This window comes from Pelodiscus sinensis, chromosome 7 (assembly GCF_049634645.1).
Source record: "Pelodiscus sinensis isolate JC-2024 chromosome 7, ASM4963464v1, whole genome shotgun sequence".
NCBI classification, from domain to species: Eukaryota; Metazoa; Chordata; order Testudines; family Trionychidae; genus Pelodiscus; species Pelodiscus sinensis.
The window spans coordinates 57,073,114-57,092,947 of record NC_134717.1 but is presented as its reverse complement, the minus strand read 5'-3'; the positions used below and the strand labels follow the sequence as shown (position 1 = coordinate 57,092,947).

Sequence of the window (19,834 nt, the reverse complement as noted above, 5' to 3'; positions counted from 1 at the left end):
TATGTAGCTGTTCCTGGGCGGGAGGGGCAGGTGGCTTCACATTCTGCCCCCGTCTGCAGGCACCACTCCCACACCTCCACTTGGCTGTGGTTCCCTGTTCTCAACCAATGGGAGCTGCAGGGGTAGTGCTTGCAGGTCAGGGCAGCGTGTAATGATCCCCCTGCCCTGCTACTTTTAACAGCCACAGAGATGTGCCAGCTGTTTCCAGGAGCAACAGAGGGCGGAGGGGGAGAGGCGGGGGAGTCTGCCTTAGCTCTGCTGCACTGCCGGACTGATAGCAGCCTCTCCCCCAGTTTAGCTGCAGGAGCCCATAGGAGGTCAAACCCGATTCCAGGAGACTCCCAGCAATTATTCTGCCCATTGAGGTAATGTGAGATGTACACTCTCAGTAGAACCCTAAAATAACACACTTTAAAAGGAGTAAAAGATGTAGCGACATTAGCAACTGTTGGGTTGGGAGGTGCATGTGAAAGACAGAGTGTGTTTGTGTGAGTGACAGACACACACACCGTGTGTAAGAGTGACAGAGATTCGCATTGTCCCTTGAAGAATGCTGAGCGCGTTCAGACAGAGAAGCATCTGCCAGCAAGCTCACTCCATCCTGAGCCCTATTGTGAGCTCCTTTCTGTGGAGATGGCATACAGGGGTGGGGAATAGGGGATACCCTGACATAAGTCTCCCTCACACCTTCCGCTCTGCTTCCTCCATCCTGCAAAGCAAGCAGGAGGCTCCCAGGGCACAGCTCCAAGGCAGAAGGCAGGAAAAACACAATAATGGGCTGAAGTGCTGGCTCTTGATAGCCTCCCAGCCAAACCAGTCAGAATCACCTGTCAGAAGCTCCAAGATCTACCAGCAGATCCCGATCCCCTGAAGCGTGTGTGTGAGAGAGAAATCGAGCACTCAAATCTTGAGATTCAAGAAGTTAAGGTTTCTGTCACAGTATGAGACTTGGAGAAAGTATTCATTCCAGTTTTTTCTAATACAGATTGAAGAGTAATGAACTTGGGTTTAGATGCAAGAAAAACTGGAATAGAAAATACTACATATTCTATCCAAAACCTTGCCAAGTTAATATTGCAATAGTAAGTTTACTCTTTGGAAATTCCTGACATACAGTGCTTAATTTCTCAGCCTTACATTTTTTCCATTTTAAATGTGCAGGTTACCTCTTATTTCAATCTGAACTTCTTCTTACCAAATATTGATGGATGCTATTTTCACATTGCTTTTCTGGTCTGATTGATTCAACAGTTGTCCGCAGAATACAGGAACAATCCTTGAAATACATAGTACTGTATCAGTAACTGAACTGCAATGGATGTACTTAAAATCAATAGAGGGTATTACGGGGGACAACACATTACTCAAAGCCATGTTCCAATTGTCCAGGACCTCATCAAAAAGAATCTCTGTGCACATCATGTTAATGGAGTGGTCCCCAAAAATTTTGCTTGTGCCATCCTTTACCTGGTCCATCCCCCTCCCCAAGTGATGGGGCTCCAATTGGAGCCAGAGCTTCTGATGGGGTTGAGGCCAGGGCCTGTGCCGGGGGCAGAGTGAAGCTGGGTGACACTCCCTTCCCCATTTCTTGGAGAGACTGACCTGGGCTGCACCATACCCCCCCAAACAGTCCCCCGTGCTCCACAGTTTGGGGACTACTGTGTTAGATAGTCTATTGATATAAGTAAAGCAAGGAACACAGAGGGTAGAAGAGTTCCCCTAAGAACAGTAGCACTTAAGGGTCCAATGTAATTGCCCTCTTCCATGCCATTTTGCTCTTCTAGGATCTACCTTTCAAAATTGAGAAATATACAAATTTCAAAGCTGTTTAAGGTTTTTCTTCATTTAAAATGAATAAGCCCCACTCCAATGAGCACCAACAAGTTTACCAGCTCTCTGCATTAGTGCATGGTGCTAGAAGAGAAACTTGCTCTCTCCTGAACTCTTTACTAACATCTACATTAGGAATTTGTTATTGTTCACTGCTAGAATCACTTGAATTGAGTTTTCCCTCAGCAAATAGCAAGACATTTCAATGGGAGTTTTATTTCAGTTAGATACGTGACTGAATTACAAGGTGCAACTATGAAAAACTATGGCATAAAACAAGCCCTATTGGATACTGACTTACCAAACAAGACATGGAACTGCTTTAGTTCAGGGTTAGGTCAAGCATACCCATTTATCCTAAAAATAAAATATGACAATAATATCAATGCAAAAACGAAGTATTTCTTCACGTAGCACCCAATCAACCTATGGAACTCTTTGCTAGAGGATGTTGCAAAGGCCAAGATTGTAAAGTTTGTAACAGGATTCAAGAACTAGGTAAGTTCAAAGGAAAATAGGTTCATCAATAGACATGCCCCTAGGCTCTGTTTGCTGGGAATGGATCAATTGATTTACCTTTTCTGCTTATTATTTCTGTAGCATCTGACATTGGGAACTGTCAGAAGACGGGATATTGGGCTAGATCAGGGGTGGGACCTAATGGAAAGGGCAGGGGCAGGATGCTTCCTGGCTTCCCCACCCACAGAGCATGATTGGTCTTGGGGTGGGAGAGTCTCTTTGCACCCCCATTCCCACTAAGCACCCATACCCCTGGCAAGGTGGGAAGAGGCTTTGCATGCTCCCCCACCTGCAGGCCAATTAGGGTCTGGGGGCGTGGGAACTGCACAAAGTTTCTTCTGCCCTGCCAAGAGCACATAGCACTTTGAAATGTGGTGCACTTCTTGCAGAGCAGGAGACTTCATATGCTCCCTCTCCCGCAAGCCCTGATTGGTATGGGGGCGGTGGGCATGTGCAAAGTTTTCTCCGCCCTACCCCCACCCAGGGAGGAGCATGCGGCACTTCAATCCGAGCTTAGGGGTGGAGGAGTGCACAAAGCTTCCTCCACCCTGCCCCCATCTTGGGAGGCGCGCACGGCACTTCAAAGTGCTACGTGCTCTTGGCAGGGCGGAGGAAACTTCATGTACTTCCCCTGCCCCTGGGCCCTCACTGGCCCGGGTGCGGGGGAAAGGCAGGGCTTCCACGGGCCGGATCAACCTGCTTAGCAGGCCGCATTCGGCCTGCGGAGGCCCATTTGCCCACCCCGGGCTAGATGCACCACTGGTATGACTTAGTATGGCTACTCGTATGTCCATCCGTAAAACAATATTGGAACAAAATCCCAAGCTAAATGTCAGTCTCTCAGTTACAAGCTATGGAAGTCCAACATTTTATATAAGAAATGTCTCCAAAGCATCCTCCTCAGCTACTAATTCTTTCATAACGGTACATAATGGTGAAAGCTTACAGTATGGCAGCATATGACTTGCCTATTCTCACCAAAGTTTCTGGACACTAATGTTAAACAGTTTATAGAGGCACTGCTCAGACATACTGATTTATATCATATAGACAACTTCATCCTAAAGCAATTTCTCCCTTCTAATTCATGTATTTGGAGTCACTCTTTGAACAGATTGACTGTTTACCTATACATCAACTACAAGAAAAGAGACACTGAAATAGAAAGAATGGATTTATGGATCATTGGTCATGCGTAGGGAAAAAAAACACATTGTTATTCCCTGAGTTCACCGAACCGCAGCGAGCCCTGCTCGCCAGCTGCGCTGTCCAGCGATCTGTGCATGCACAGATCGCCCAAACCCGGTTCTTCCGGGTTGCAATCTACTCACCACAGGCGAGTAGATTGTATTATTTGTTGAGCCCTGGTTATTCCAATAGGAAGGAGAACAGCTGTGCTAATCAGGTTCCAGCAGAGCTTGCACTCAAGAAAAGCAAGCCAAAAACAATTTCATACTGCATTTCAGAAGTTAACAGAGAAGATAACACAGACGTTAGAACCACTTAGAAAAAAGGGGGCTCAGGGAAACACAATCACTTCACTGTACTTACTTTAAAAAGACATCATAATTTAAAGGGAAATTCAGGATTCATCACCAACTACCATGCAGAGGAAAAAAATTAGGCTATTGGAGTTCTTTGAAAAATCTGAAAACATGAAAAAACAAAGGTACAATTATACCTTCTCCAGCTGAAACTTATTTAAGTTGATTAATTGTGCAGTGGAAGTAGCAAAATTGCTTTAGCAAGTGTTATTTTTCTAACTTTCTGTCATTCTTAGCCAAGCTGCTTACCACTCGTTTACTAGAATGTGATTCCATTTTGATATGTAATAATGGGTGGAGAGAAACAGCATGTCATGGATACTATGAAGATTCTCATTCTGTAGCATAATAATACCCCACAGAATAGTGAGAGCTGTTGATAACTATTGCCGCATATTTATCTAAACAAAAGCTCACTGTTGTAATTATTGTGTTGCTCCTGTTATTTACTTGACAAGGATTTGTAAATTTGCTAAAATGCCCTAAACAAATGCTTTTTTAAAAAATCTGGTGGAAATTTCTTGAAACATCAGAGTCTAATGTCTAGTTACCAGCTCATTTTCCCTAAAATTATCACTTAACCACCGAAACATTGGCTCTTGAATTTATATCATTAATATAAATCACAGATCCAAGGATTGATTTACAAAAAATCACCAAAGAAATAATCAGAGTATCCTTGGAACAGATGAAGAGTTTTGGGTAAATCCTCTAGCACTTATGATAGGATGCCATGGTTTTATCGTATATGTGCTAATTATTTCAATACATCTCTCCTTCCCCATTGAAATTGCAGTGGAGGTCTAGGTTGGCTATTAGGAAAAATTACTTTACTAGGAGGATGGCGAACCACTGGAATATGTTACCTAGGGAGGTGGTGGAATTTCCCTCTATAGAGGTTTTTAAGTCCTGGCTTGACAAAGCCCTGACTGGGATGATTTAGTTGGGATTGGTCCTGCTTTGGGCGAGGGTTTGGACTCCAACTCTTCCAACCCTATGATTCTTAAGAACAAATGAATGGTCATACTGGGTTAGGCCAGTGGTCTTTCTAGCCCAGTATCCTGTCTTACATCAATGGCCAGTGCCAGATCTTTTAGAGAGAATGAACAGAACATGGCAATTATGAAATGATCTATCTGTTCCCTATTGTAAGAGATCCCTTTGTAACTCTTCACATTTTCTTTTGCTCTTCTTGGTGCGTAGGCTTAAAAAAAAGAGATATTATCTACATTTTTTATCACATGCAGGAATAACCCCTAGTAAAGTAACCCACTATTAGTAAAGATGTTGGCGAAACACAAAATATATCAGCTAACAAGTCAGTTTATCCGGGTCTTTGTTTTTATTATATAACATTTAATTTGATCAAACATTTCAGCGTACTTATATGGCCCCCACTACCATAGTATATGAGCATTTCAGAATCTTAAAAGCTTGATCCTCAACATCCTTGTGTAGCTGTTGTGCTATTATTCTATTTTATAAATGGGAATGGAAGTAGACAGAAACTGACTTACCCAAGATCACACAAGAAATCTGTGGCACAACAGGAAGATTAATCCACATCTCTCAAGTACCAGACCAGCATAAAAGCCATCGGACCATCTTTTCTCTCCTAACAGGGAAAAAATATGATATTCTATTCCCGGCATCTCAAACTCAATTTACCTTAGGGCCAGTGCCAGTCCTCAAATCCTCCTAATGGGCGAGAGAGGCATTCCCCTCTGGCAGGTCTGTGGGATGTCTCTGTGCCTACCCCCACCATGTGTCTCCTGGCCCATGCAATCGCACACCCTGACCCTGCTTGTAGCTCCCAGGCGGCCCCCTGGTGGCCTTCAATGCCACCACCAGTAGCACAGCGGGGTTAGAGCAGCTTCTGGACCCATTTCTCTGTTGTAAGGCCCAAACAGCCTATTATGATTTGCCTGCCGAAGATGCAGCCAAGTACCCCTGGCTGAAGGAAGAAATCCCAGCCTGTTCAGGGATGCAGGCCCAGGCGGGTAAGCCATAAACTACAAGGTGCAACAGCCAGGGTGCCAGAAAGAAGAATGGAATTTCCATGTGAATCTCTTAAAACTTTGGCAACCCCAAGAGACGTGTGGTGACACAAGAGGTCCCAATCCAGGAAGACTCCTTACCCAAGCAGACCAAGATATCCTCTGAGCAGTCACCACGCCAGAAGAATGAAGTAGCAAAGATGATCAGCCAGTACCAGGAGTTATTCTCAAATAAGCCAGGCCGAATGACCAAGGCTTATCACATTACCACAAACCCTGAAATCAAGGTAACACTAATACCCTAACGAGTGCCAGGAGCAAAGAGGGAGGAAATTAGAGCCAAAGTAAAGATGTTGTTGGAGGTGGGAATCCCACAGTGAATGGTCTAGTCCAATTGTTTTGGTGCTAAGCCCAACAGCACCACTAGTTTTTGTAATGACATTAGGCAGTTAAATGAGGTATCCAAATTTGATGAACATCCCATACTCTGCACTGATGAGTTGGTGGACCACCTGAGCAATACATGTTTTCTAACTGCTCTCAGTTTAACAAAGGGTTATTGGCAGGTCCTTTTGGCCAAGGAGGCAAAAGAAAAAAATGGGTATACTGTTCCAGTATACTGTTCTCCCTTTCAGATTGCACAGGTCACCTGCCACCTTCGAATGTCTCATGAACAAGCTCCTATGCCCCTATATCAGTTATGTGGCAGCGTACCACACACTGTAATCATCTGTACACCTAACTGGGAGATTTACTGGAATCCATACACCCAACTAGGAGACTTACCTGGTGGAAGCAGTGTTGGATATCTTAAGGCAGGCTAACCAAGCCCAGGGTGCTATAGGCCAAAGCTAAATACTTTGGCTATATTGTAGTAAGGGAAGTAATTAAACCCCAAGCGAACAAGCTGTAGATCATCCAAAATCAGCCACAGCCAAACAGGAAAAAACAAGTCCAAGCATTCCTCGGTGTGGTGAAGTACTATAAACTATTAGTCCCCCATTTTGCTACCAAAGCAAATATCCCAATGGACCTGATAATATCCCAGGCTCCTGACATGGTGTAGTGGACCAGTGCAGTAAAGAAAACATTCATGGATCTACGTACAGCCCTCTGTAGTAATCCTATACTTATAGCTCCGTACATTAATAAGGAATTAATTCTGCAGACAGACGCATCTGACGTAGGAGTGGGAGCTGCCCTCTCTCAGATGGCTGGAGATGAAGAACAACCAGTCTTCTACCTCAGTAGAAAACTCCTTCAGAGAGGGAAGAAATTTGCAGTGGTTGACAAAAAGTGTCTGGCTATAAAGTGGGCTATGGAGACACTCCAGTACTACACCTACTTGGCCGACAATTTATCCTCCTGACCGACCATCCATCCTTTCAACAGATGCAGCATAATGAAGAAAACACGAGAGTGACCTGCTGGCTTCTGTCCTTGCAACCTCTCCAATTCACCATATAAAATTGGGCTGGAAGATGCCATGGTAATGTGTCCTTTAAATCAGCTTCTGTACCTAATGACTGGAAGATAGCTAATTTGGCACCAATATTTAAAAAAGGGCTCTACAGGTGATCCTGGCAATTACAGACAGGTCAGTCTAATGTCAGCACTGGGCAAATTAGTTGAAACCATAGTAAAGAATAGAATTGTCAGACACATAGATTAACATAATTTGTTGGAGGAAGTCAACATGGTTTCTGTAAAGGGAAATCATGCCTTACTAATCTACTAGAGTTCTTTGAGGGGGTCAACAAACATGTGGACAAGGGGGATACAGTGGATATAATGTACATAGATTTCCAGAAAGCTTTTGATGAGGTCCCTCAGCAAAGGCTCTTAAGTAAGGTAAATTGTCTTGAGATAAGAGGAAAGGTCCTCTCATGGATTGATAACTGGTTAAAAGTCAGGAAACAAGGATAAGAATAAATGGTCAGTTTTCAGAATGGAGAGAGGTAACTAGTGGAGTCCCCCAAGGGTCTGTACTAGGACCAATCCTATTCAACCTATTTATAAATGATCTGGAGAAAGGGGTAAAAGTGAGGTGGCAAAATATGCAGATGATATTAAACTACTCAAGATAGTTAAGACCAAAGCAGACTGTAAAGACCTTCAAAAGGATCTCACAAAATTAGATGACTGAGCAATAAAATGGCAGATGTAATTCAATGTTGATAAATGTAAAATAATGCATATTGGAAAAAATATTCCCAACTATAACTACAAAATGATGGGGACTAAATTAGCTATTGCCACTCAAGAAAGAGATCTTGAAGTCACTGTGAGTAGTTATCTGAAGACATCCTCTCAATGGTGTAGGTGGAGCTTGGTCCTGCCTTGAGGGCGGGGGGCTGGACTCGATGACCTCTTGAGGTCCCTTCCAGTCCTATTATTCTATGATTCTATGTGCAACAGCAGTGAAAAAAGCAAACAGAATGTTAGGAATTATTAAAAAGGGATAGAGAATGAGACAGAGACTATCTTATTGCCTCTCTATAAAACCACGGTATGCACACATCTAGATTACTGTGTACAGATTTCGCCTCATCTCAAAAAAGATGTATTGGCATTAGAAAAGGTTCAGAAGAGGTAAACAAAAATTATTAGGGGTTTGGAATGGGTCCGATATGAAGAGAGATTAAAAAGACTGGGACTTTTCATCTTAGAAAAGGGAGTATATCATACAGATCTATAAAAATCATGATTGGTGTGGAAAAAGTGAATAAGGAAAAGCTATTTATTTGTTCCCTTTACATAAGAACTATGGGTCAGCAAGTGAAATTAATAGGTAGCAGATTAAAAGAAACAAAAAGAAGTTTTTCTTCATGCAGCGCACAGTCAACCTGTGGAACTCCCTGCCAGAGCATGTTGAAGACCAGGACTTTAACAGGGTTCAAAAAAACCCCCAACAACCTAAATAAATTCATAGAGGCTAGGTCTATCAATGGCTATTAGCCAGGGTGATTAAGAATGGTGTCTCTAGTTTCAAAGGATGACAGGAGAGGGATCACGTGATGATGATCTCCCTCTGGGGCATCTGGCATTGGCCACTTTTGGAAGACAGGATTCTGGGCTAGATGGACCGATGGGCTATGTCTACATTGTCATGATCTTGCACAAATACTCTTTAACGCAAGAGTTTTTACGTTAAAAGTATTTGCGTAAGAGAGCATCTACACTGGCATGTGCTTTTGCACAAGAGATGTGCTTTTGCACAAGAGCATCTGTGCCAGTGTAGACGCTCTCTTGCGCAAGAAAGCTCTGATGGCCATTTTAGCCATTGGGCTTTCTTGCACAATAAATTCATGTTGCCTGTCTACACTGGCCTCTTGCGCAAGAACAGTTGCACAAGAGGGCTTATTCCTGAGTGGGAGCATCACAGTTCTTGCGCATGAAGCATTGATTTCTCACATTAGAACGTCAGTGTTCTTGCGCAAGAACTCCCCACCAATGTAGACAGTGACTGCTTTTGAGCAAAATCATGCCAATGTAGACAGAGCCTTGGTCTGATTCAGTATGGCCTTTCTTATGTATGGTCTGTCATGAGTACATTGCATGATGTCTCATGTTGCCAACCCATGGTGTTGAGGGAAATGTGACAGGGTCAGGCCAGAAAGGTTCTAATCTAGAGAGTGGTAGAAGGACAGTATATTAACCCTAGACTGAGTAAGTCTCTGTATGCAGAGTGAACTAACAAGAGCTAATCCAGAACCAGAAGGAACCTTCTAGAATCAATCAGGCTAGTTGGGGCACCTGGAAACAATTGGCAGGTTTCCAGAGTCAACTGGGCAGGACTAATCAGAGCATCTGGGGTCAATTAAGAACTAGTTAAGACTGGTTAAAAAGAGCTCCTCTGCAGTTTGTTGGAAGCTCATGAGGAGTTTGGAGGATGGAAGGAGCCCAAGATGAGAGTGAGAGATGTCTGAGTGAAAGCTGGTGATCTGCAAGTAAGGCAGAGTGCCATGGAGGAGCAGGATAGGTTAGCTTAGGTACCAAAGGAAAGATACTGGGAGGGATTATTTGGGGAAGTAGCTGCCAGACTGGGAGCAGAAGAAACCTATGGCTACGTCTACACTGCTGGTTTTGCTGGCAGTGAGTATGCAAATGAGGTGAGGATTAGCATCTCACCATGCCTCATTTGAATAATTTATGCATGCCATTTTTGTGGGGGGAGTCCACACTACTTCCCCCCCTGCAAAAATGATGTGCATAAATTATGCAAATGAGGCACAGTGATATGCTAATCTGCACCTCATTTGCATACTCATTACCAGCAGTGTAGACTAAGCCTATCTATTGCTGTTCCCCTAGCATCCCTGCTCCGGAACCTGGATTTCTACCAAACCCTCCCCACACTACCTGAGAGTCTGCCCCAAAAAGAGGAGACCAGGACTGTGCAGGGGTTTGGGGCTTAGTAGGCTGCAATCCTTGCCTCTAGTAAAGGGCAAGAGACTGTGTGGAGGGCCACAGCGAGCTTCTGAGGGAAACACTGTCCACCAGAAACAAAGGACCCACAGGGCACAGTTGGAGTATTGCCATAGCATCTGAACATCTTGCCAAAGAGTACATAAACCACAAAGGGTACTTCTTGATTGTGTTGCAGGCACTGGTGGATCACAAGGGCCATTTCATAGTCATCAACATGAGATGGTCCAAAAAGGTGCATGATGTGTGTATCCTTAGGAACTCCAGTCTCTTCAGAAAGCTGTAAAATAGAACTTTCTTCCCAGACTAGAAAATTACCATTGGAGACATTGAAATGCCAATACAAAATACAGGACTATGTAGCACTTTAAAGACTAACAAGATGGTTTATTAGATGATGAGCTTTCGTGGGCCAGACCCACTTCCTCAGATCAAATAGTGGAAGAAAATAGTCACAGCCATATATACCAAAGGATACAATTTAAAAAAATGAACACATATGAAAAGGACAAATCACATTTCAGAACAGAAGAGGGATGCGGGGGGGGGGGGGAGGAAGGAAGGTGAATGCCAGTGCGTTAATGATATTAGAGGTGGGGAAGGGTAGATGTCTGTGAGTTAATAGTATTAGAGGTGATAATTGGGGAAGCTATCTTTGTAATGGGTAAGATAGCTGGAGTCTTTGTTAAGTCCCCTGCGGAGAGTGTCAAATTTTAGCATGAATGCCAGTTCAGAGGATTCCCTTTCAAGTGCAGATTCGAATGTCTTCTGAAGTAGGATGCAGGTTAGCAGGTCATTGAGACAGTGTCCTTTCTGGTTGAAATGACAAGCAACTGTTTTTTCGTTGTGATCCTGTCTAATATCTGTTTTGTGGGCATTGATTCTTTGGCGAAGTGTCTGAGATGTTTGTCCAATGTACATAGCAGACGGACACTTCCGGCACATGATAGCATAGATTATATTTCTGGAGGCGCAGGAATATGTATTCTTGATCTTATAACTCACTTGGTTAGGTCCAATAATGGTGTCATCAGAGTGAATATGTGGACAAAGCTGGCAGCGGGGTTTGTTGCAAGGGAAAGTACCAGGGTTGGTATTAGTGTGGTATGTCCTGTGGTTGTTGGTAAGAATCATCTTGAGGTTAGGTGGTTGTCTATAGGAGACTATGGGTCTGTCTCCCAGAGCTTCTTGGAGTTTAGTGTCCTGTTCCAGTATAGGTTGTAATCTATTGATAATGTGTTGGACAGGTTTAAGTTGGGAGCTGTAGGTGATGACAAGTGGTGTTCTATTGTTGGTTTTCTTGGGTCTGTCTTGTAGTAGATGGTTTCTAGGTATTCGTTTGGCTCTTTCAATTTGCTTTTTTATTTCTCCGGGTGGGTAGTTGAGGTTTATAAATGCTTGGCAGAGATCCTGAAGTTTCTGGTCTCTGTCTGTGGGATTAGAGCAGATGCGGTTGTATCGAAGGGCTTGGCTATAGATGATGGATCGTATGGTGTGTGCTGGATGGGAGCTGGAAGCATGTAGGTAACTGTATGAGTCAGTGGGTTTTCTGTAGAGGGTGGTGTCTAATTTTCCATTGTTGATTTGTACTGTGGTGTCCAGGAAATGGATCTCTCGTGTGGAATGGTCCAGGCTGAGGTTAATGGTGGGGTGTAGGTTGTTGAAATCTCTGTGGAATGTCTCCAGTGTTTCTTGGCCATGCGTCCAGATCATAAAGATGTCATCGATGTAGCGTAAGTAGAGAAGGGGTAAAAGGGGACGGGAGTTGAGGAAACGTTGTTCTAGGTCAGCCATAAAGATATTAGCATATTGAAATGCCAATAGTGATCCTTGGGAGACCCAGCCTACCCCTTGCTCCCATGGCTCATGAAGCCATACATGGGCAGTCTAGACCCCAGTAAGGAGCATTTCAATTACAAGCTGAGCAAGTGCAGAATGATGGTAGAATGTGCTTTTGGACCTGTAAAGGGAAGGTTTTGCAGTTTATTGACTAGGTTAGAGCTCAGCAAAAGCAACATTCCCACTGTTGTAGCAGTCTGCTGTGTGCTCCATGGAATCTGTGAAAGTGAGGGGGAAATGTTATGTCAGGGGGAGTGTGTGGAGGGTAGGGGGTTCTCAAGGCAGATCACCTAGCCAGTACTTATGAGCAGCCAGACAACAAGGCAATAAGGAGAGCACATCGAAGAGCACTGCAAATCAGAGAGGCTTTGAAAAACAGCTTTGTGAATGGCCAGACAGCAATATGACAGTCATGCATGTTGCTCTTGATGAGGTGCCCCCTCCATTAAGTGAACTTCCCTGTAAACTACCCCTTCCCCACAACACAAGCAATAAAGATACTGATGTTGAGAAAACATGCATTTTTATGTAGGGAACACAAGAAAGCGAAGACAGAAAAGGGGTTCAGGGTGGGAAACAAGGGGAAATGATGTATTACAACCCCCTGTTCAGCAATCGTGTGAGAATGACAGCCTTTTGTTCCCGGAGACACCCCTCAGAGTTGAATCGAAGGCCATCTTTGATTCCTTGCTGCACCCTCCCGCATTCTAGGACGCCTGGGAGAAGAGGCTATAGAACTTGGTGAGGAGGGAATTTGGTTCAGTATGGGCCGGAGGGGGTCTCTGTCCATCTGACTCTCCTGTGACTCCACCAGGCGCATCAGCAGCTGCCCCAGGAATCTCAAGATGTCCTCCTGTATCTTCAGTTCATGTTCCCTATATGCTGTCCTCCAGTATTATTCTCTTCCATGCATTTAATTGTGCTTTATCTGCATGGGCGGATTGCATTTGCTCATTGAACATGTTACCCTGATTACGTTTTCGCCTTCGCATCTCCTGCTAGCCAAACAACTGGAGGAGCTGGGGGAGTGGGAACAGGCTCACTGTTGCACCCGCTGTAATGAAAAAAAATGAAAGGCAGATTTTACTGGAGATACAGAACCTACAATCTTAGCATAAGAGCATGTCTCACCAAGACAATAGGCATGTGCTATGTACAAGACCAAAGTTATGCTTTTAAGCGCCCACCATGAAGCAGGTTCATCACAGATCTTAAGAGAGCATCTGGATTCAGTTTGGTGGCAGGCATGGTAAGGAATAGGCCTGGGCTCACTCTTTTGCTTCTGCTTTGAAAGCACATGCAACACAGTGCCTGTAAATTGCAGCTAGGCAAGCATCTGCATTTGCAAAAGGGGGGCTGTTATGATTCCCCCCATGCTTTATCAAAAGTGGCTCACGAACATAAACATGCACAACTTGGAGAAGCTTTCCACAAAATACCTCGTTACCTATCAATTTTAATGTTACAATTTACAGAATCCGTATATCCTATTTTGGTGCATGTATCATTTTCAGGGCTCGACAAATAATGTAATCTACTTGCCCGTGGCGAGTAGATTACAATCCGGAAGAGCCAGCGCAGAGCGATCTGTGTATGCGCAGAGCACAGAACCGCACAGCTGGAGAGCGGGTCTCGCAACCGCTTGGCGAGCCCTGATCATTTTTATATGTGAAGTTAGAAATATGAAGTATGAAAGGATATATAGTTTTAAATGTACTAATGAGAGCCATTACAGGCGCCGCCCCCTAAAGCCTTAACAAATTGATGATCAACTTAACTTGTAAACAGCCGTATTTGTACTGTACGTCCAAAGGTGATTGGACTAATAAGACATGTGACCATACCACCTGGTATTGGGATTCCATTTTAACCCTGGTAGTTTTCCAGCGAAGGGGGAGCTGCAGAAAAAATGGTTCCTGCCTGGGGAAAATAATATTTAAGCAATGGGAAGCTATCAGTCCTTTGTATTCAGCTGGCCTGGAAAAACCTGAAAGAATATAAAGGGCTGGGGACCCATGTCATGGTAAAAGAGGTGTAATTAACCTGAAGATAATGCCTGATATAAGAACAGCTCTTTAGGGTAAGAATCTGCTTGCAATACGTTTTTTAGTGATTTAGAACCAGCTTATGTTTTATTTTCATTTTAACTTAGTAATCTGTTTTCACTTTCAACCACGTATTTACAGTTATTTACAAACAGTACAATTTAAGTGTAAATAATTGTTACCTGGGGGAATGACCAGTATGCATCTCTCGCTTTCCTTGATAAAGAGGGCAAACCGCCTCATGAACTCTCACTATGTAAAACATTTACACAAAGAAAGACATCTTTATTTGTAGCTTCGATCCCTTTTGGGGGTTGGTTTCCTAGGGTGCTGTGCCTTAGAACTGCATCCTCACAGAGCTGAAGTAGTTCAGTGTCTGCACTGCTCTACTAGTGTGGGGGCAGTTACCCCAACTCTGTGCCTTGTTTGGGGGAGACCAAGAGGGTCTGGCCCAGTAGACAGGGTGGTGAGGAGCCCAAAGAGCAAGAAGGCAGGTGTCAGTGCATGATCAGCATACCAGAGAACAATCCTAAGAGATCTTTTATGACTGCACCCTATCATAGGGGTCACAGTGACATGGGAGCAGGGCTGAGGCTCATGCAGTGACCGTGTGTATGGCGCCTCTTGCTCCCCACTTGCTGGGAGAACTCAACTTTCTCTTCTCACAAAGCTTAAACAATGCTTTGCTGGGAAAGGTCAAATGGAGGTGTTCTGCCTCAGTGGCAGTGTTCCCTCTAAGCTGTGCAACAGCCCAGCTTCACAGGTGATTAATCAGCCCTGCCCAGTCAGTTAGCTCCATGCAATGAGCCCTGAGCCTTTGACTGGGCACGGCTGATTAATCACCTGTGAAGTTGTGCTACTGCACAGCTTGGCAGGAACACTACTTAGTAGTACCAATTACATAGGTTCCCTACTTCATTTAGGTTGCTTTGCATGATATCAGCCATCTCCAAATCAGCCAGACTGTTAGGGAGCGAAAACTGACTAAATGTTGCCAGAAATCTGGATCTTATGTTGCAATGATGCCAGACTAGGGATGTAAAAGAGTAGTCAAATAGTCGACTACTCGCATTTCCCCCCTGCCTTGATATTGGCGGGGGGAGCAGAAGCAGAAGCCAGTGCTTGGGGGAGCTGGCTTAGAAGCTGGTTCTCCCAAGCACCATCTTCAGGGTGAGAGGCGGTGGGTGAGGGAGGCAGAGGCGCAGCAGGGGACCTGGCCTGAGCTGGCTCTTACTACATTTAAAAGGCAGAGCTGCAGCAGAGGTAGCAAATGCCCCCTCCTTATCGACTAATTGAGTAGTTAATGGAAATGCCAGCAACTACTCGATTAGCTGCTTATCTGCAATTTCACATCCCTATGCCAGACCACTTACTGCTGGGTTGGCATGGAAAGGGGTAGTATCAAGGAGAATGAAATAAGGCAGGCCTCTCCAAAAACCTTGTGGAAAGGATAAAAGAGTACTACTGAGAGCTTTATGAAGACGTGCAAGGAGGATTCCTGCTCTGTCTCCAGACAAGTTAACAAACAGTTCCATGCACCCCTACTGTGTAGGCAGCATGGCTGCCATAGACCATGCCCAACTGCCTTAACCCACTTATGGCATGATTAAAAATGTGAACTCACCAGAAGTGCCATCCCTGCCATCAGGGCCTGGCAGCAATATGTCCTGGGGGCAAGGCACTGTCTTCAAAGTTATAAAAGGGTTGTCAGTGATGTTGGAAGTGCCACTCGCCTGCTGACCATTCTGCTCCTTTTCCTCATCCACAATGTCCTCCCTGCTGTTGCCTAAGGCTGCACGAAGAGTCTCTCGGGAGAAATCCACACACTGGGTGGGGACACTGGTTGGGTCCCCCCCTAAAATCCCATGCAGACGCTCATAGAAGCGGCATGTTTGCAGCGATGATCCAGAATGTTCGTTTGCCTTCTTTGTCTTCTGGTACACTTTCCTGGGCTTCTTTATTTTCACACAGCATGCTGGCGTATTCTTTTTCCATCATGCCCTTTGTGATCATGGCAAAGATATAAGTGTTTCTTTTACTACTTTATAGTTCTCCCTGAACAGATTCTTCACAGCAATGAGGTTCAGGATCTCTTCAATGCTTCATATTGGAGCTTATTTGCAACCCTGGGCATTCATGGCCAGGTGTGCTGATGAGGGGTGCTGCCAGCTCTGAGTGTCTGCTCGCCACACTGGCCAAACAGAAAATGAAATTCAAACTTTCCTGGGCTTTTTTCCCGTGCACCTGGAGAGCAGCAGAGTTGAAAGTACTGTCCAGAGAGATCACAGTGGGGCACTGTGGGACATCTCCCAGAGGCCAGGAACATAGTTTCACTGCTCTAAAATCAACCGTGCAAGGTCTAATTGCCCTATCTTCTCTGATCCCTTTCTCTTCTTGCTTACCCTTATAACCAGTAAAAAATGAGAAAACATAGCTACTTTTAAAAGTGATGGGGCCCTGGCCCGTTTTCTCCCAGGATCCAGTGCTCTCTTTTCAAATCTCTGGGTTTCTTTTGTTTTGTTATCATGACTTTGATGTTCTTAAGCTTCCTCTGAGTCTATGGATGGTGCATGAGTGGAAAGCAAATGGATTAGCTGACTTCTTTCAGGCTTCACACACAAAGGGATTGAAGTGAGGAGAAAGTGACATCCCTATCCAAATGGATGCCTCTGGGAAACCCAATACCAGTAACGACTTCGAGGCTACGTCTACACTGGCATGATTTTGTGCAAGAACTCTTTTGAGGACGAGTTCTTGTGCAAAAACTCTTCCAGAAGAAAGCGTTTACACTGGCATGTGCCTTTGCGCAAGAGATGTGCTTTTGCAAGAGCAGCCATGCCAGTGTAGACGTTCTTTTGCGCAAGAAAGCTCTGATGGCCCTTTTAACCATCAGGCTTTCTTGCGCAAGAAATTCATGTTGCCTGTCTACACTGGCCTCTTGCGCAAGAACAGTTGCGCAAGAGGGCTTATTCCTGAGTGGGAGCATCATAGTTCCTGCGCAAGAAGCACTGATTTCACACATTAGAACATCAGTGTTCTTGCGCAAGAACTCGCAGCCAGTGTAGACAGGCAGCAAGTTTTTGTGCAAAAGCGGGAGCTTTTGCGCAAGATCGCACCAGTGTAGACACAGTGTGAATGTGTAAAGTCCATTGTAAATCATTGCCACTAACAGGCTGCTCATTGATTATTCTGAATGTCTTAAACAGTTGTTTAGTTTTATAAATAAAGACCAAAACTGCAAGGAGGTAAGGGGTTGTGGACGGAGAAGCTGTGGGGCACGGAGGACCTGCAGAGCAGGGAGGTCCAACTGCAGTCCCGGGGGTAGGTGAGATGCACAGGCTGCACCAAGGAGAGAGCATATATGGAACTTTCATTTTCTCTTAGACTCAGCTAAATAAGCAGTGACTGCTGCAACTGAAATCTGGAGGAAGGATTGTTTTAACCATAAAGCCCTGCAGGGGAATTCTGGGTTTTAGGGCTAGTTCCCTTGCAGATTTCCTTTGGGACTTGAGGCAAGTCACTTGGGCTATGTCTAGATGGCAAGCTTCTTTCGAAAGAGCCTCTTTCGAAAGAGCACGTCTAGACTGCATGCGGAATTTCAAAAAAGCAAGCCGCTTTTTCAAAAGAAAGCACCCAGTGAGTCTGGATGCTTTCTTTCTAAAAAGCCTGTTTGCTGTCAAGAACACCTTCTTTCGAAAGAGCACTTTCAAAAGAAGGCGTTCTTCCTCGTGGAATTAGGTTTACCACCGTCGAAAGAAAAGCCGCGTTCTTTCGATTTAATTTCGAAAGAACGCGGCTGCAGTCTAGACGCAGGTGAAGTTTTTTTCGAAAAAAGGCTACTTTTTTCGAAAAAACCCCTGAGTCTGGACACAGCCTTGGGCCCTGACTCTCAGAGCTGAGTTCCCACCCCCACCGCTCCTGCTACTTTAGCTCACGTGGTGGCTACCTGCCACCTCTGGAAGGCAGGGCCCGTGCTCTGAGTGACTGTATGGGGGGGGGGGGGGGCGCTCTGCAAATGCGGCCGTGCAGACACCCCCCCCCCTCAGCCTCCGGGGCCACAGAGGGCAGGCGGCGTGGGGGAGGGGCAGGGCTACACTCGGGGCTGCGGGGGGGGGGGGGGGGCGGTCCCGGCTGGGGGATGGGCCTGGCCACGGGAGCCCGCAAAGCTCCACGCGCGGCTACGTCGGGCACCGCGAAACGGGGGGGGAGGGGGGGGGGGGAAGGGTGGTCCCCGGAGAGCGACGTGAGGGGAACGGCCCCGCCCCTGGCTCCTCGCCCACGTTTTAACGGCCTGGCAGGGCCACGCCCCCTCCCCGTCCCGCCGGCAGCTCCGGGGACGCCCGAGGCTCCTCCCCCGCCGCTCCCGCCTTCGCCGCTCACCTCAGCGCGGCGCGGCCGGGCGGGAGCAAACACCGGGGGAGGGGCCGGTCCGCCCTTGCCTCGCTGTCTCCGTCACCTCCGCCCGGCCACTGCCTCAAGCTTTGAGCCCCGCCCCTCGTCCGGGCCCGAGGCGGGGGAGCGGGACTACAAGCCCCAGCCTGCCGCGCGGCCTCAAGTGCGGGCTGGGACTCGTCGTCTCCCAGGCGAGCCGTGCCCCGTTGCATGCCGGGATATGTAGTCCCCGGGCCGCCCGCGGAGTCGCGCTCTTATGACGCAGAGGGGCGGTGCTCGCTTCTTCCTCGCCCGCGAGGCGCGACGCCTGATCGCCGGAGCCGCAGCGGCCGGAAGGGCCGGCATGGAGGGAACGCGGCCCCGCAGCGGGTAAGAGCGGCCCCCTCACTTGCACCCGGCGTGGCGGTTTAACCGCCCTTCGCCGTCCCCCCACCCCTCGCAGCGCGCGCATTCCCCTAGCCATAGTCCGTTGCCTCGAGACCCGGCTCAATACCGGCTGGCTCAAGGGGAGTTCTCTTCCTCCCTGCGCGCCGGGACGGGGACTTCTTCCCCACATATCGGGTGGGGGAGCTGTGCTCAGTCGGAAGGGACAGTTTATAAACCTGGCCTAAGAACTACGGGTCACCAAGTGACATGGACAGGCAACAGGCTTAAAACAAACCAAAGGAGGTTTTTCTTCACACAGCGCTCAGTCAACCTGTGGAACTCCTCGCCAGATGATGACTAGGATTATAACACGGTTCAAAAAAGAGCTAGATAGATTCATGGAGGTTAGGTCCATCAATGGCTATTAGCAGCGCTCAACAAATAATGCAGTCCGCTCGCCCGGAGCGAGTAGATTGTAACCTGGAAGAGCTGGGTTCGGGCAATCTGCACATGCGCAGATCACCAGACAGCGCGGCTGGCGAGCGGGGCTCGCCGTGGTTCGGTGAGCCCTGGTTATTAGCCAGGATGGGTAGGGATGGTGTCCTAAGCCTCTGTTTCTCTGGAGGTGGGTAATGGGAGTGTTCCCTCCCTCTGGGGCATTTGGTATTGGCCACTGTCGGCAAACAGGATACTCTGCTAGATGGACCATTGGTCTGACCCAGTATGGCTGTTTTTATGTTCTTTCCATCAATTGTGGGAACCTTCACTGTGGTTTTATTATAGTAGGGCAGAAAAAATATTCTAACAATTCATTGCTTGGTAGCAAAAAATTAAATCAGAATAAACATTTGTAAATATATTTTACATATAGTTT

General features: G+C 46.2%; 2 protein-coding genes across 6 annotated transcripts in view; one reads left to right on the top strand and one right to left on the bottom strand.

Annotated features, from left to right (window-relative positions):
* Positions 1-18,782, bottom strand: part of STRADB (STE20 related adaptor beta) — a 31,398-nt gene extending 12,616 nt beyond the window's left edge. Inside the window, exons 1-5 of one of the 4 annotated variants that reach the window (XM_075933879.1) lie at positions 18,583-18,717; positions 5,411-5,508; positions 3,901-3,996; positions 2,132-2,187; positions 1,196-1,276 (exon numbers count right to left, since the gene is read on the bottom strand). In XM_075933879.1, coding sequence (XP_075789994.1) covers positions 1,196-1,276; positions 2,132-2,143 — 93 coding nt within the window. In that variant the 5' untranslated portion in view covers positions 2,144-2,187; positions 3,901-3,996; positions 5,411-5,508; positions 18,583-18,717. Of the gene's footprint in view, positions 1-1,195; positions 1,277-2,131; positions 2,188-3,900; positions 3,997-5,410; positions 5,509-10,106; positions 13,212-15,826; positions 18,206-18,582 lie in introns of those variants that run through there. The other 3 variants (XM_075933881.1, XM_075933883.1, XM_075933882.1) reach the window with 3 other exon arrangements.
* Positions 18,783-18,830: 48 nt separating this feature from the next.
* Positions 18,831-19,834, top strand: part of TRAK2 (trafficking kinesin protein 2) — a 72,585-nt gene continuing 71,581 nt past the window's right edge. The window contains exon 1 of one of the 2 annotated variants that reach the window (XM_075933871.1): positions 18,831-18,963. The gene's annotated coding sequence lies outside the window, so the exon portion shown is untranslated. The remainder of the gene's footprint in view (positions 18,964-19,834) is intronic. The other variant, XM_075933873.1, reaches the window with a different exon arrangement.